Below are 16192 nucleotides of genomic sequence, written 5' to 3' on the forward strand. Positions count from 1 at the left end.
CAGATGAAAGTATGAAATATGTATGCCATGTCTTCGCTAATCGACTTTCTAATAGAGTTTGACGCTTGTTGTAACTTTGGTACATCACCATACAGTCGTATTTTCAACTCGGGGCATACATCATAACATTATAAGATACATGGTTTTGTCTATTGAAATGGAACGTTCAATTTACATATTTGTATAAGCGGATTCTTTAGGCGATGAAATGAATTACATGGCATGAAAATCACTTTCATATCGATTATTATTAAAAAATGTACGAAGTTTACGGTACTTATAAGGTATGTTTTGTGTTATGATCATTATAACTTATGACTACGTTCCATCGAAATTTGAGGAAGTTTTCATAAAGTGTTATTTCTTTTATTACACGCGCATACACGAAAAAATAAATCACATTCGATACATTTATCCCTCCCCCTCCACCATAAAACTACGGTAGTAAGATAATTGATGATGTATGGGCGTCTCATTGACTACGTTTGAACAAGAGAGGTCGCTAACGCAGTTGTATGGAACAGAAATGTGCAATACTATTTTTTTTTTCAGGTATGCAATGCATAATGATATTAGAACGATTTGTATATATCTGAAAGTATCATTTCTTCATCAAAGAGTATTGTTATGTACCCCTCATGATCATAGTCATTGAATGTCAACTTCCTTAATTGATATTTCACTACATATCTTCATTCAACATTTGTCCAGTGTACGTGAATTCCATAATAGTGCAGCACGATTCGAGATAACTGTAATTTTATGAGACTTCGGTCTGTAAGGGCATTACTTTTTCTTGTGTTATTTTGGTCTATTAAATTACATTGTTTTCTTTCACATTTTAAGAAACATAAGTTGCCATAAATTTTTTGATTGAGTTTGAAATGTGGTAATTAGTTTTCAATAAAGAGTGCCATGATGGAATGTGGTTTTTTTTTTTTCTTTCTTGAGAAGTCTGTTCATTGGACTGTGATCGGGGAAATAATATGTACAGTATGCCCCCTAAAAAAAAATACAATCAGTTTTTTCACATTGGTAACTCCCAATGTGATTAAACTACTTCAGGGTCTTAAAATACAGTATGACATCTTGGCTCTATTTTGCAGAAAACCCCATTCAATTTGGTTTAGTAGTCACAGAGAAATGTGGATTGTTGTGGAGCATGTCATGGGTCAGATTCTTCCAAGTTTAGCACTTCGATGCTCCTGGAACTGCATATTAAAGTGTAAAGATAATGGACAGAACTTGGAGGGAAGAGATTCCCGACATGCTCTACAAAACTCTTCATTTCTCTTTGACCACTGAAGCAAATAGAATGGGGTTTTCTGTAAGATGTGGGCAATGAGTTATACAGCTGTAGTTTCATACTCTAAAATTGTAGTTGGATTGATTCACTATTATAGCAGAGGGTCCCATTGTATTCTTTTTTTTTTCTTTTTTTACATATGGTATAGTGTACACTGTATAAGCTGTTATTTTCACGTACAGATATTTTCGCCAATGAAGAGGTCACGGACATTTTCCCAGAGATGCTATTTTGCGAATAATATGACACCGAGGATATTGTGAGTGCACCTTCACACACTGACACATGGTGACATTTTCGCGTGTTGTTAAATTCACGGACCAACAGTGACTCCTGAAATTTGCGAAAATTAAACCCTCGTGAAAATAACAGCTTATACAGTAATATCTTGCCAGGTTTTACGAGCCAGGACAGAGATGACTGAAAAGACGACATCAAAAGACACAAGGAAACAATGAATCTGTGTAACTTAATCAGTTATATATGTATATGGACTCCATTATGATCTTTCATAGAGAGAGTGTGGGAGAGTGAGGGAGAAAGATAAAGAACAAATCATAACAGATAAAATCTTGATACATGCAACTAAACCCAAAAGAGATGGGTTTTGACAGGGGAAAATGGCTGGAAAGAAGACAGGAGAAGAATATGAGAAAAAGGGAACTAGATGAGCAAAGAGATGAGTGCATTTGTGTGGAGGGGAGGAGAGCATATAGAATTGGTTGAAAGAATAGCAGATTAGTATAGTGTGTTATCATCTCAGTATCATACAATCAACAGTCGTCTTGATTTAATCTTGCCACTGGAAATAGATGGGCCAGGACGAGGGAGTGAGGCTGACGACCCTGAGCAACTCTTAACTCTTCCTCACCTTAATCCGATTCACGGGGAGTCACAACTTCATCCGTTATCATCGTAATCATTCCAAAGAGAGCGAGGATCGGACTGATTAGCCATCTTCGCACTCCAAAGAATGTAGTGATACTAGAAGTTGTAGTCATCTTCACCTGCGCAGGACGAACATCATCATCATCATCATCATCATCATCATCATCATCATCATCATCATCATCGTACAATCAGACCATACATGTAATACACTTGACCATACATGACATAAATCATCACCATAATTTTAATTACTTCTCGAGATAACGAACTGCATGCAAGTCAGTCTCAAAAACCTCCATGTCATGATCATATTTTCGAATTTGAATGTGGCATAGTCTTCATCTCATAACAAACCAATGAAAAACCACAGCTACATTCATTTCACATGTACTGTGACACATACCATCAATAACAATATGTACTTAGCACTCATATAGTTAACGCTCATGGGGCAAGCCTTTGAATGAGACATATTTCATGGGATGGTACAGAATCCACCTTGTTATATGACAAGAACAAATTCAATTTTTGAATTTACACAAAAGCAATAAAAATGTCGGGGTTCCTCCCCACCCCCAACCAGATCTGTCTGATCATATTTCATTCCACTGATTTCATAATAACAATCATGGGTATGTTGAATACTACCATGATTGAGCACTTCAGAATAAATGTGATACAAATGGGTGTGGTGTTAGTATCTTGTCTCTCATTAAGGAGTTGCAGAATAGTTAAGAATATCACAGATGAGTAAAATACATTGTAACTTTAAAAGAAAAAAAAAATTTCTGTTAACCCCACAGGAAATATAAAAGGGACTGCCAAAATTCAAACAACTGCATGTCAGGTTCACCTGACATAAAAGTAAGGTTTACAAGTATGTTAAATACTCATCAAAAGGATTTTCCAAAGAACATAAGTTGTAAAGACTATAAATCAAAGTTTGATTCACACTCACATGAAACACGGCACAAGCTGATGCGGGGATGATTTCAAAGATCTTGTACACAAATACATCATAGACAGGTCAAAATGAAGAATCTACAACAAAATGACAAAGGCTTACTGCTGGTTCTGTAACCTGTTGGGACAAGCTGATTTAACTGTAACACATGCTTTCCATATGCACCTCGCCGAGTACACTCAGGACTGGTCTTCAACGGGTTAATACATGTAAGCATATACTGTGGACTCCCGTCATAACGAAGTCCTCGGGACCGACAGTTTTCTTTTGTTATACCAAAATTTTGCAATAACCGAACAAATAAACAACGAAAAACATAGAGTGGATAATGTTGTGGCCTGAATTTTCACTTTGTTGTAACTGGAATTTCGCTATCTCTGTGTTTGTTATAAACGGGAGTGCGCTGTACATACTTGAACATCAATTCTGAAACAACAGAAAATCTGTAGGCGGTTGGAGGGTTCTCAACACATCAAACTGATGTCAGTCTGACTCTGAGATGACAATATGCCAATTTCAGCATTAACCCTAAAAAGACTGGGGGGGGGGGGGCCTAAAAGGCCCCCCCCCCTGACATTTCGCGCGATTACTCTGCAACACGCAAGGCTCTCGCCGCGATGCTCTATGACTTTTTTCTTTTGAGTTTCCCGCACATTTTGACACAAAATTTGTGACACCCGGGGGTACGGTTCTGAAGTTACATAACTTTTTGTACATGCACGTGAGGCCGAAAATGGCTCAAAAATGTGATTTTGTGTATAAAGTCAATGCAAATTGAGTTTTTTCACATGGCTCATATAAATATGCTTATTTTTACTCTCAATGGCTAAAATTAATTTGTTTTAGCAGTATTATGCTTCAAAAAGTGTCTGCCACAAATTTTGTTCAAAAAAACCAACAAAAACAAAAGGTCAAAAAAACAAAGAAATACATAAGAAATTCATAAAACAATAAAATAGATAAGAAATTAATTTTGATACCGAATTTTCTTTCAAGTACATTTGCTAAGAATGCCACTAAGAATAATTAGACCAAAAATGAGCACTTTTGGAGCTTTATTTACTGATTTAGATCAAAGAGTCTGATTTCTCGCATAAATTAGCATAATTAATCAAAATAAAATAAAAGAAGACTATTTTGTAAAATTTGAATATACGATCTTGTAGATTACATCGCACACAACACTACCATTGTGCAAATTTTCGCGGCGATCGCGCGATCCACGGCCGAGATCTTAAGGGGGGGCCCTTTAGGCCTCCCCCCCCCCCCAGTCTTTTGAGCTACCAAAATAGCCCAGTCTTTTTAGGGTTAAACACATTGACCTTAACCTGTGGTCAACAAGAGACGGTTGCTTCTGTTTTACAGACCTGGTAGCCTGGGGATACCATGGAGGGGGAAGGCTGGTCTGGCCCGGATCCACTCGAGAATCCTCGTAACAAATTGTGTACAGCTTTATGACTGATCTCTATTTAAGTACACACACAGCCAGAGAATCTTGACTGGAGTAGACCATTTATCGATGAGCGTATGCTTTGATGCACATAGGTGTTGGCACATGGCTGACTGGTGCTACTTGTGATTTTAGGATGTATGGCGGTGGGCAGTGAATGAAGATTAATTCAATGGGACCATATATGTGTCCCCACTCTATCAGGGCTCATTTTTAATCTAGGATGCATGTCACAAGTTCAATACCCACAAATCATACAGCCCACGAGTCATACAGCCCACGAATTATACAGCCCATGAGTCATACAGCTCATGAGTTCGACACTAGGCAAACAAAGCCCACGAGATTGACACATTAAGCCCTGTGTTGTAATGTTGAACTCGTGGGCTATTTCTACCCAGTGTCAAGCTCGTGGGCCTTAGTTGCCTAGTGCTGAACTCATGGACTGTATGACTCGTGGACTGTATGACTCATAGACCTTGTTTCAATGTTGAACTTGCGGGTTGTATGACTCATGGGTTTTGGTCTCATGGGATGACACCAATACCTCTCTATATTTTTTTCTCCAATAATTGACTGGAAAATTGTTTGACGGAAATGAAAGAAAATCCAAGTATTATGTTATATTTCTCAACATCACCTCAAGCAGGAATATTGTTAACATTCCAGCAAGTTATACTGTAAAAGTGGATAATTTCGTGCGACTAATTTTTTGCATTTGACCAGGTAAGAAGAGTTTTGTGTGTTTTTAATTCCACAGAATAAAATCATTAACTACTGAAACATGTGACAAGCAAAAAAATTTGCATGCTTTTATTTTCACGCTAGTTTCTGGTTGCACGAAATGTGCGAAAATTTCAACAGGATGAAAATTTCCACTTTTACAGTAGACAGAAACCATGCATAATCTGTCAATATAATGTTATCTATAGTGCACATGATCGCAAGCACGGCCACAACTACAAATATAACTGGATAGGGTGTACACATGGACCATTGCAGTGATTAACTCCATTTCAGTGAATATATTATAAAAGCATGATTACTGCAACATCTTCAACACAATAGGTGAACATGCCATCCTATATAATCTCATATCATTTGTTTTCACACTCAAAAGAGAGATTTAGTTGAAAGAGAATGTTGTCGCACAGTAAGGACAGAACAAAGCAAAAGTATGGCTGAAGAGTCAAGCAAAACGTGGATCTGTTCGGTGCTGATCGTATATCAGAATTTCTGACAAGCATTTACAAAATGATGGCCATTTTGTTTGCCACTTTATTCACATAGCTTTGATATTGTTATTCAAAACATCATGATTGAAAGGCAACAAAAAAAGTACATTAACCATTTGCCTACAAGAAATCAGTTAGCACTTTGTAAAGAATGAGGGAAAAATGTTAATCTCAAAGGGAGTAGTTTAACCGACTGCAACTTTATTTTGTACTCTCCATCTTCGGCATTCTTTCCATTTCCATCACAACCACATGACTCATGAGACATTTTTTCCATAAGTCTGAATTTCAGTAGCTGCCTGTAAGATTTTGCACATGAGGTGAAAAATACAATCGTAAAAACAATATAACAGGACAACTTATCACTACCATGCACTGTATTCATCTTCCACCTTTGTCTTTTGGTTTACGTGAAGTTGGTTATTATTTTCAACATATTTTTAGCTCTTTCCCAATCAAAAGTACTGCTAAAAGTGCTTTACATTTATTATCTCATGCCCCCAGACATGTCATCCCAAACACCACACAATGCTTTGTGTCCACTCCTCTGGGACCATTCCTTAGAAATGCCCCAGCCCAGGGAGGTATGAAACCTTGAATGGACTCCGCAACTTGGCATGTGACTCCTTACGGTATATTGCAACATCCACTGGTATGACAATTCTCCTCATCCATATTTCACTCAATGTTCTCTCTTGGTAACTTAAAGACTTTGCTCTTAAGGAACCAGGGAGGGTCTCCATCTCACAAGATGCCATCCAGCTCAAAGCATCCTCAGCACCCACAGTATCAGCTCCCGTTGCCGGGGTTCTGCTGGAAGTTGACGGAGTAGGATCCTGTGTTGGGGTCCTGCTGCAGCTGAAAGTTGTTGGTGGAGAGACCAAACGGCCTGAGGACCATGTTACCCAACTCCTTCAGCTTCCCAAACATCTCCTCCTTCAGTTTCTCGTTCCGCTCCTTGATTTGGTCTGGTAGTCTCTGTGAATTGGAACAATGACATCAAACAATAATAATAATAATAATAATAGCTGCTTATATAGCGCATAATATTCCTGGAATCTCTATGCACTTTACACAAATGGGTAGAGTACCATAAACTACAACTTACATAACTTTAACAAAACAATTAAACATACATAATTAAACAAGCTCTCAGCATGGTTCGTAGAACCACGGCATCACGGTTACTGCAAAACCAAAAACATTTGCGGCATAAAACTTTCACATATTGGAGCTGACAGCCATACTCCCAGCATTAAACTTTTGCGAATTGTCACTGGCATTCATTGCCTTGCATAGACAGAACCTTTTGCATGCGTTTTACTTTCGCAAATCTTGGCTCCTTGCAAAATTTATGAAAGTTTCGTGCAAGCAAAAATTTATGGTTTTACAATAGATTGTAGATAGACAGATAAATAGCTAGATAGATATGTAGATCAGTTGATAGACAGATAAAAACAGATGTATGCATTTTGAAGGACAAGTCCACCTTCATATACATGTGGATTGAGTGAAGGCAACAATATCAATGAAAGTTTGGGGGAAATCGGACAATCCGTTCAAAAGTTATGAATTTTTTAAGTATCTGCGCAGTCACTGCTGGATGAGAAGACTACTGCAGTATATGATGTCACATGCGTACAACGATATCAGGAAAATAAAAAGAGAATTTCACAAAATTTTACAATTTGAATAAAGTGTACATTTCTTCGACTTGTTACTGACGTATGTTAAGGGTAATATTATTCACCCTGCCTTCTGAAAGAGAGAAGTAGAATGTTCTTTTGTTATGCGTGAAAATACGTTGAATTTTCTTTATTCTTTCTTTATAACGTTGAACACATGTGACATCACAAGCTGTAGTAGGCTTCTCATCCAGCCATGACTGAGCAGAAACTTCAAAAATTCATAACTTTTGAACGGATAGTTCGTTTTTCCTCAAACTCTCACTGATATGTTCTACTAATATTGCTGCATTCACTCAACTCACATGTCTATGAAGGTGAACTTGTCCTTTAAGAAAAATCTATGTTGTCAAACTTGAATGTTGCGAGAGATCACCAGCAGCCATGACAACAGACATACACAGACATATATATACCCTTGAAGCTCATATCCAGTTGCCTTTAAAGTCATGTGTCCCCCTTCATTCATTGAGCACACTGACACAATGGCAATTTAAAATGAAAGTCATTGCCATGGAGATTGCTTCGTAACAACCAATCAGCTGTCAGCATCTGGTTATCAGGCTCACCATGCACGCAGCCCTGGCTTCATAGCACGAAGGGTCCAGTTCCAGCACTTTTTGAAAGTCAGCCAGCGCCTCATCAAGTTTTTCCATCAACTCATAGGTATTTGCTCTTCTGAGCCAAACCTGCATCATTAGACAATAGAACGCAAAACCAAAACAATGTCTACCAATAATCTGACATGAAAAATTATAATAGCATTCAACATAGACATGACAAGTTCATTTTTTTTTTTGTTCTTGATGGTACATCAACATAAAGTAACATCAATGGAATGGCAACATTCATTTATCCATGTTTCACATGTGGTACACTTCTCTTGACTAAATCCATATGAACCATTCACATAATCACAGCAAATTGATATTCTGTTGGCACACACTAGTATTTGCCACAACACATAGCTGTTAAGATTCACAAGTAATTTCTGGGTTTCTGATTTGAGCAATCTACTGTATTACTACTGGGGGAACAAATACTCTGCCTTTTTGGATTCATGAATGTAACGTCTGCACATAACTGATTTCCAGTCCCGCATTAAAGATGGGGGGGGGGGGGGGGGGTGGGGAGAGGGGACAGCACAATACATTTACACTCAACTGCACAACAGTATTCATATTTCCATGAGACTGGGCAGTGGTAAAATGTGTACCATAGGTCTGGTTTCAGAATTACTTTCTTTTTGTAGCCCACAATGATAATTGTTACGAACAACTGCTGTGAATATAATCTTATTAATTCTTTCACCAATGGAGCAGTGGGGTACATCTACTTTCTTCACGACAATGAAATAGGGTACCAAAAGTATTATTTGATTCGATCTTTTATTATTCGATTTAGGGATAGAGTTTGGGTTAGGGTTAGGATTAGGTTTGAACAGGATTAGAATTAGGGTTATGGTCAGGGGAAGGGTCTAGGGTAATTGTCCAGGGGCAATTGCCCTAGAACCCATTGTGATATGAGAGTAGAGCTAATGATGTGGAGTGAGGAAGTGGTGGTCATGAAAGCAAAGCATGTACGTCATGCCCTCTGGAGCTGACCTTTAGATAATGTGGGTGGAGTTCCAGTGCCTTGTTGCAGTCCTCGACGGCTTTCTCGTACAGCTCTCTGCGAACTTGGCATGCCGCGCGGTTGGCATACATGATGGCCCGCTCTTTCTTGTAGCACAAAGGACATATGCTGAGAGCTTCAGTGTACTTTGACATAGCATCTAAGAATTCTGGTATGGGGAAGAAGAACACACGATAAAAAAAACATTTTTTTATGCATCCCAGTTGGCATTGAAATGGAAAGCCTGACTGATTTTTTGTTTTGTTTTGTTTTGTTTTTGTTTTCACAGATAACTGACAATTCTTTCAAAGACTAAAAATCAACAATTGAGATTAAAAAATTGAAGAGGATGAATTACATATACAGAAACCACATCGTAATGAGCTCACAATGAGTTATAGCTTTTAGTAAGGTGAATTCAGTGCTCCTGATTTTTTTTTTCAAGTATTTGGCTGACTTCTTTTTCAGTACATTTACGAACGATGTACCGCTTTATGTAATGATAGAAGTATCACAAATGTTCTTTAACTATCCCTGTAATAGCTTAAATTCTAATGCTTATGGAATTACTGACATGAGAATCTTTGTGGATGATACCTGTGTATTTATACAATCTGCAGAGTGAATGGCATCCAAAAATATTTCAGGTAATAAAAAATAGAAAATCATGAAGCCTGGTTTTGAACTCACCAAGTTGCTTGAACAGATCGTTTCCTTCAGCTTTATGGCTCTGAGCCTCATCTTTCAGTTTCTGTAGAAAAATTGTGTAAATGAAGAAAAGAAGTAGAAAACACATGCAGGACCCAAATATAACTAAGATACTTCAATTTATACTTGCTCTCTACACTGTTCCGATAAAGTTCTTGATAATATACATCTTTTGTATAGTAAGGATAAGTACAACAGGAAAAATCATTGTGAGGCATCTGCAGGGATTTTCAGGATGGAAGATTATATTACACCTTCTGCAGAAAGAACTTTTGCTCATATACAGGTACATAGACCAATTTCTAACACACAAATAATTACATTGTAGGCAATCTCTTTTTCTCCTATTTCCATGTTCTACATCAAGGACCTCATTAAAACAGGGTTTCACTGTACATGCAGTATTGTTCATCATGAAGTTTGGAAAAAAGCATTTTAAGACCTTCAGAACAGAATAACTTTTTCATAATCTTTATCAGCTCAGATAAGTTGAAAAGTAAAATATTAAATGCATTTTCTTCCTGAATCAAATTAACTTTTTCATATAAAGTATCTCAATTCTCATATATTTCTTAACTTTAATAAATGTGCCATGTATTAGTATGCCCTAAAAATGGAAAATATACAACATGAATTTCTATTTCTGTTGAAAAATGAGCTATTAAAGGACAAGTCCACCTTCATATACATGTGGATTGTGTGAATGCAACAATAATTAGTAGAACACATTAGTGAAAGTTTGGGGAAAATCAGACAATCCGTTCAAAAGTTATGAATTTTTAAAGTATTTGTGCAGTCACTGCTGGATGAGAAGACTACTATAGTGTATGATGTCATATGCGTACAACGATATAAGGAAAATAAAAAGAGAATTTCACAAAACTTAACTTTGTGAATAAAGTGTTCATTTCATCAACTTGTTACTGACATATGTTAAGGGTAATATTATTCCCCCTACCTTCTGAAAGAGAGAAGTCAAGTGTTCTTTTGTTATGCGAGAAAAGTAAAACTATGTTGAATTCTCTTTATTCTTTCTTTATATCGTTGTACACATGTGACATCACAAGCTATAGTAGTCTTCTCATCCAGCCTTGAGTGAGCAGAAACTTCAAAAATTCATAACTTTTGAACGGATTGTCCGATTTTCCTCAAACTCTCACTGATGTGTTCTACTAATATTGCTGCATTCACTCAACCCACATGTCTATGAAGGTGAACTTGTCCTTTAAGTTACATTAAAATATATGACTGAATGAATTCAGAATAGATAGTGAACATCTAATTTTGACAGGCATCATGTGACCGTATTGTCATGTCATCCACATAAGACTGCATTTGTTGAAGTCAACACTTCATATGCATATCAAAGTAAAGCTACGGTCAGAACGGTTCCTACGAAAGATGCGTTCGTACGTGTATTCTGGAATTCGTACGGCCACCTTATGAAGAGAGGGTTTCGAATGAAGTTAAAAAAATCTTGGACAAAACCATCAACCAGGCAAACGAACTTACAAACGGTTTCAAGAACGGTGGTTTCGTACGGCCTTCTTAAGATCTTACGAATTTGTCTAAAAATCGTTTGTACTGTGTTCATAGCAGTTCTTAATGGTATTTGTGGCCGAGCCATAAGGTTGAATAAAAACTTGACAAGATTTCTATAACCCACATACCACTCTCTCTTCTTCTGTCATTGCATCTTCCCGTTCCTGTCGGAGTTTCTCCTCATCTACTTCACCCTGCCCAAAGTCCACCTCCTCCACCACTTCCTCCTCCTTCTCTTCATTCCGTCCAACCTCGTCGACTGTCTCATCTTCATTTTCCTCTGCTCTTAAGCCTTCATGATAATCCTCTTCATTGGATGCTATTTGGTCCCCAGAGTGCAAAAGTTCTGAGACGGAAGACTCTAGAGATGTATTTCTGTGGGTTTCCTCTTTATCATTTGGGGTGTCTCCAAGGCCGCTGTCGTGGCTGCCATCTTCAAGACTTGGACTTGTGGTGCATGCACTTTGGGCTAGCTCACCACTGTTTTTGCCAGGTTTGTCTGTCTCTTCAGAGTGTGCGTGTACAGAGCTGGTAGTCTGCAATGCACAGTCTGGCAAACCACCACTTTCTGTTGATGATTCACCCTGCTGTGCTGATGTTGTTAGGGTCTCTGCCTTGTTTTGGTCTTGCGACTCACTGGCCAGCGCGTCAAAGAATTCGTCATCTGAGTCAAAGTCCACAAGAGCATCCTGGAAATCACCCTCTGCAGCCATGATGCTGTTGAAAAAACAACAACAGATGAAGCATTCTGTTAGAGCTAAAACATAGTTCTCAGAAATCCTCAAAATTTGTCTTCCACCATTTGGAATTTGCTTGCAATACATCAAAAGGCTTCAAGAAGAAACTTGTCTAGCTGATGCAGTTTGTCAAGACAATGAGTTGTTTTGGAGTATTTTGAGATCAAAAGCATAAAACAATTTCAATCACAGCACACAACTTTTATTCCAGAAGCACCCTCCCTATTCAGTACTGGGTAGGTAGAAATATTACTAGTACATGATGATCAAAATGTGTCCTAACTATAGTAATGAATTGTTTGCAGCTAAAATGCTGCTGGAGTACTGCATGCAATTCACTCTCAGGGGAGGGATATACTGCTATGGCCTGACACATGTAATCAATTATAAAACAGGTGTGGCAACTACAAATGGGTTGGAAATGCTCTGAGATTGCAATAATTTTAGCATACCTTTTGGGGTAATATTTTGCATTGTTGATATTATCCAACTCATACTGTGTTTTCCACAGCATCTATAAAGCACTTGTGTTCCACACACTTTTCTAATGTGTAATTTATATGTCTCATTTATTAACAGCATAAATGGACATATTCTGCAGTCATATACAGAAACTATGTTTTACCTTAAAATTGTATTTGATGCTGAATAGAAACACCACATTCAGAATAAAACAGAGGAAACAGAAACATGAAATATCATATCATCTGACCTCCTCCTCGGAGGCTATCACCACACACACAAAAAAAAGATCAAATTTGCTAAATTGTGGTAAATCAGATCAACATTCATCATTATCCATTACCTGTTTTGCAGTGTGCACAAGGACAGTAGCAACTGCAGTCAGCCGGCACTAGTGCACCAAGCAAAGTGGCTTTGCTGTGGAGGTGTCAATGTCACGGAATGTGATACTTTACTGTAAAAGTGGATATTATTATTGTGGATATATATTAAGTTTCATGTGTTTTTAATTCCGCAGAATCAAGACATCAACTACTGGAACATATGGCACGCAAAGATATTTACGGGCTAGCTTCTGGTTGCCCGAAAATTTCAACACCGCGAAAATTTCCAAAATTGGAAAAGCCACATTTGCTTGGTGTTGCGGCTTAATTGCAGAATACAACCGGTTGTACCCCACCAATGCTTCGTATGTGTTGGCGAGCCAACGATCTACGATGTGAATTATCTAGACCTTCTAGTTCTAGTTGGCGAGCCCACGGCCTACGATGTACATTCCGTAACGTATGTGTGTTCCGGTGTTGCTGCACTAGTGCCGGCTGACTGCAGTTCAGAAGTACTAGATCTATTCAACTATTTTACTTGCTTCCTTACAGACCTGACGTGACAAATGTCTTCTGACCTTGTTGTTGTGAGGCAGTCGACATGAAATTGTAACTTTGTCTTTAGTTTGGCCATGGGCATGATGGGCATTATAGCCCGACCAGCGACTGGGCTGTGTATAGTGAGATGGGCATCTGCTTTCGGGTGCCTTGGCTTGTTAAACCAACCTGGCCGTGTGTGTGTGTTTGGTAAATGCATCGTACTCGTAGATGGCTAGGAAGCACATATTCTAAACTGCATTAGTGGGACTAAGGAGCACATCAATGGAGCTACAGCTAGCTAGCTGGGCTGGGTCGGTACGGTTTACGATTGTCCGTTATCGATTATCTTTCTTAAATTATTTTCCCTCCACAGCACAATGAAGTGAAGGCAAACAAACTAAATAAGGTTTCAGAGTATGAGAAAAATATAAGCTTTGCAGTTTCCACCCTTACCTGCACGATGTGAATATCGTCAACCTTTTCAACATGCACTTGGCGATTGTGAGTTTTGTGTATGCTAAAATTCCCTGGGGTTCCGCAGATATACGTGTATTCTAAGGGGTGCTCGGCTTAGTTTGAGTTAGAAAATAGACCACATTTCTCAATTCCAAGATGTTTGTTGCCAATTTGAAGGTACCACAGCTGAGATTAAATACACTAAAACCATTGGAGCTTTATCGTAAGGTACCGTAACAAGGGCAAATGCCCCATCATTCACTCCAAAAACACTGAAACGACTCTGCCCATTGCAGGTGGGGCTCCACTACATAATTATTACCCATGTCTGCACAAAATTAGAATAAAGTAACATTCCTTAATAACTGATTCATCACTGTGGTACATGAACGTAGGGGGAAGAGGAATCAAACTATAAATGAAAGTGTCAATTTCTTTAAAATGATCCAGCGAGAGCCCAATTTACCCCTTTTCTCAGCTATTTTATATTCAATTTTCTGTTTCATTCGAACAAAAAGTGGCGTATCTAGGGGGGGGGGGAAAGGGGGGCACGTGCCCCGGGCGCCACTCCTTGAGGGCGCAAAAAAAACGAAAAAAAAAAACGAAGAAGAAGAAGAAAAAAAGAAAAAAAAACGAAGAAGAAGAAGAAAAAAAGAAGAAGAAAAGAAAAAAAGAAGAAAAAGAAGAGGAAAAAAAGAAAAACTCGCCGGGAAGGGGGAGGGAGAATGATGGGGGGGGGGCGGAAAACCAAATCAAACAAGATAAAAACAAAACATGATGATGACGCGGACAAAATGACAATGTTTATTGTGTTCACACAAAAATTCTATGTTCTGTGAGCTGAAATACAAAAATTTTCGGCTCGCTCGCTGCGCTCGCTCGCCAAAATTTGTATGAAAAAGAAGGTAAGAACAAAACGTGATGATGACAAAATGGCAGTGTCTATTGTGTTCACACATGTCATTTTATATCTAGCAGGCAAAATGTTTCACGGAGCAGCGGCTGCAATTTCATTCGTTCTGAAGCGATCGCCCATTGGATCAAAAGAGGGCGTCAACCATTGTCAACGGTTTTGAACATAGGGGGGGGGGCGCAAAAAACAGCAACAAATCAAACAAGATAAGAACAAAACGTAATGATGATGCGGAAATATACAAATTTCGGCTCACTCGCTCGTACTAATTTAGAGTATTTTTTCAAGTCCTCACTTTGTTGGTATAAATCGTTATCTATAAGGCCGTCACTATATCTTGATTAGAATTGTAAGATTTAATAAGCAAAAAATGACAAGAGTTTCATGATTTGTAAGCTGAAATACAAAAATTTTCGGCTCGCTCGCTGCGCTCGCTCGCCAAAATTTGTATAAAAAAGAGAAGAACAAAACGTGACGATGACGCGGACAAAATGATAATATCTATTGTGTTCACTCATGTCATTTTATATTTAGCAGGAAAAATGTTACACGGAGCAGCGACTGCAATTTCATTCGTTCTGAAGTGATCGCCGATTGGATCAAAAGAGGACGCCAACGGTTTCGAACATACGGGGAAGGGGGCGCAAGAAAAAAAAATCAAAAAAGATAAGAAAAAAACGTAATGATGACGCAGAAATATACAAATTTCGGCTCACTCGCTCGTACTAATTTAGAGTATTTTTTCAAGTCCTCAGTTTGTTGGTATAAATCGTTATCTATAAGGTCGTCACTATGATTGTGAGATTTAATAAGCAAAAAATGACAAGAATTCCATGTTTTGTACGCTGAAATACAAAAATTTTCGGCTCGCTCGCTGCGCTCGCTCGCCAAAATTTGTATAAAAGAATATAAGAACAATACGTGATGATGACGAGAACATTTATATACAAATTTCAGCTCACTCGCGCGCACTAATTTAGAGTATTTTTTAAAGTCCTCAGTTTTTTGGTATAAATCGATATCTATAAGGCTGTCACTATATCTTGATTAGAATTGTAAGATTTGGTAAGCAAAAAATGACAAGAATTCCATGTTTTGTAAGCTGAAGTACAAAAATTTTCGGCTCGCTCGCTGCGCTCGCTCGCCAGAATCTATCAAAATTCATTACATTTAAATCACCCTCAAAAAGATCCCTTTTAAGTGCTTGAAAAAGCATCATATGGACTTTGTTTAAAGTCCCTACCAGGATGGGGTTGGGGTTGAACACTTTTCAGAAAATTTAGGGGCGCAATTTTCGTGCTTGCCCCGGGCGCCGTTTTCCCTAGATACGCCACTGGACATAAAGAATAGAAAATTTAAGTATTGC

The 16192-nt window shown here is 38.2% G+C and overlaps 1 protein-coding gene across 1 annotated transcript; it reads right to left on the reverse strand.

Annotated features, from left to right (window-relative positions):
* Positions 1-5538: 5538 nt before the first annotated feature.
* On the reverse strand, positions 5539-13966 carry LOC140241824 (tetratricopeptide repeat protein 1-like). The gene is made up of 6 exons (XM_072321579.1): positions 13911-13966; positions 11524-12112; positions 9836-9896; positions 9136-9314; positions 8101-8220; positions 5539-6824 (listed from the first exon to the last, which is right to left on the reverse strand). Exons 1-6 carry the CDS (start codon positions 13943-13945, stop codon positions 6636-6638), a joined length of 1173 nt encoding a protein of 390 aa, XP_072177680.1. The 5' UTR covers positions 13946-13966; the 3' UTR covers positions 5539-6635.
* Between the last annotated feature and the right edge of the window lie 2226 nt (positions 13967-16192).

Source organism: Diadema setosum, chromosome 18, assembly GCF_964275005.1.
Source record: "Diadema setosum chromosome 18, eeDiaSeto1, whole genome shotgun sequence".
Taxonomy (NCBI): Eukaryota; Metazoa; Echinodermata; class Echinoidea; order Diadematoida; family Diadematidae; genus Diadema; species Diadema setosum.

Excerpts from the sequence above, each read along its gene's own strand:
- LOC140241824 (XM_072321579.1), bottom strand. The coding sequence starts at position 13,945 with ATGTTGAAAAGGTTGACGATATTCACATCGTGCAG. Across the intron at positions 12,113-13,910 it reads ACGATATTCACATCGTGCAG|CATCATGGCTGCAGAGGGTG; the intron begins GTAAGGGTGGAA and ends TTTTTTCAACAG. Across the intron at positions 8,221-9,135 it reads TCCACCCACATTATCTAAAG|GTTTGGCTCAGAAGAGCAAA; the intron begins GTCAGCTCCAGA and ends CTAATGATGCAG.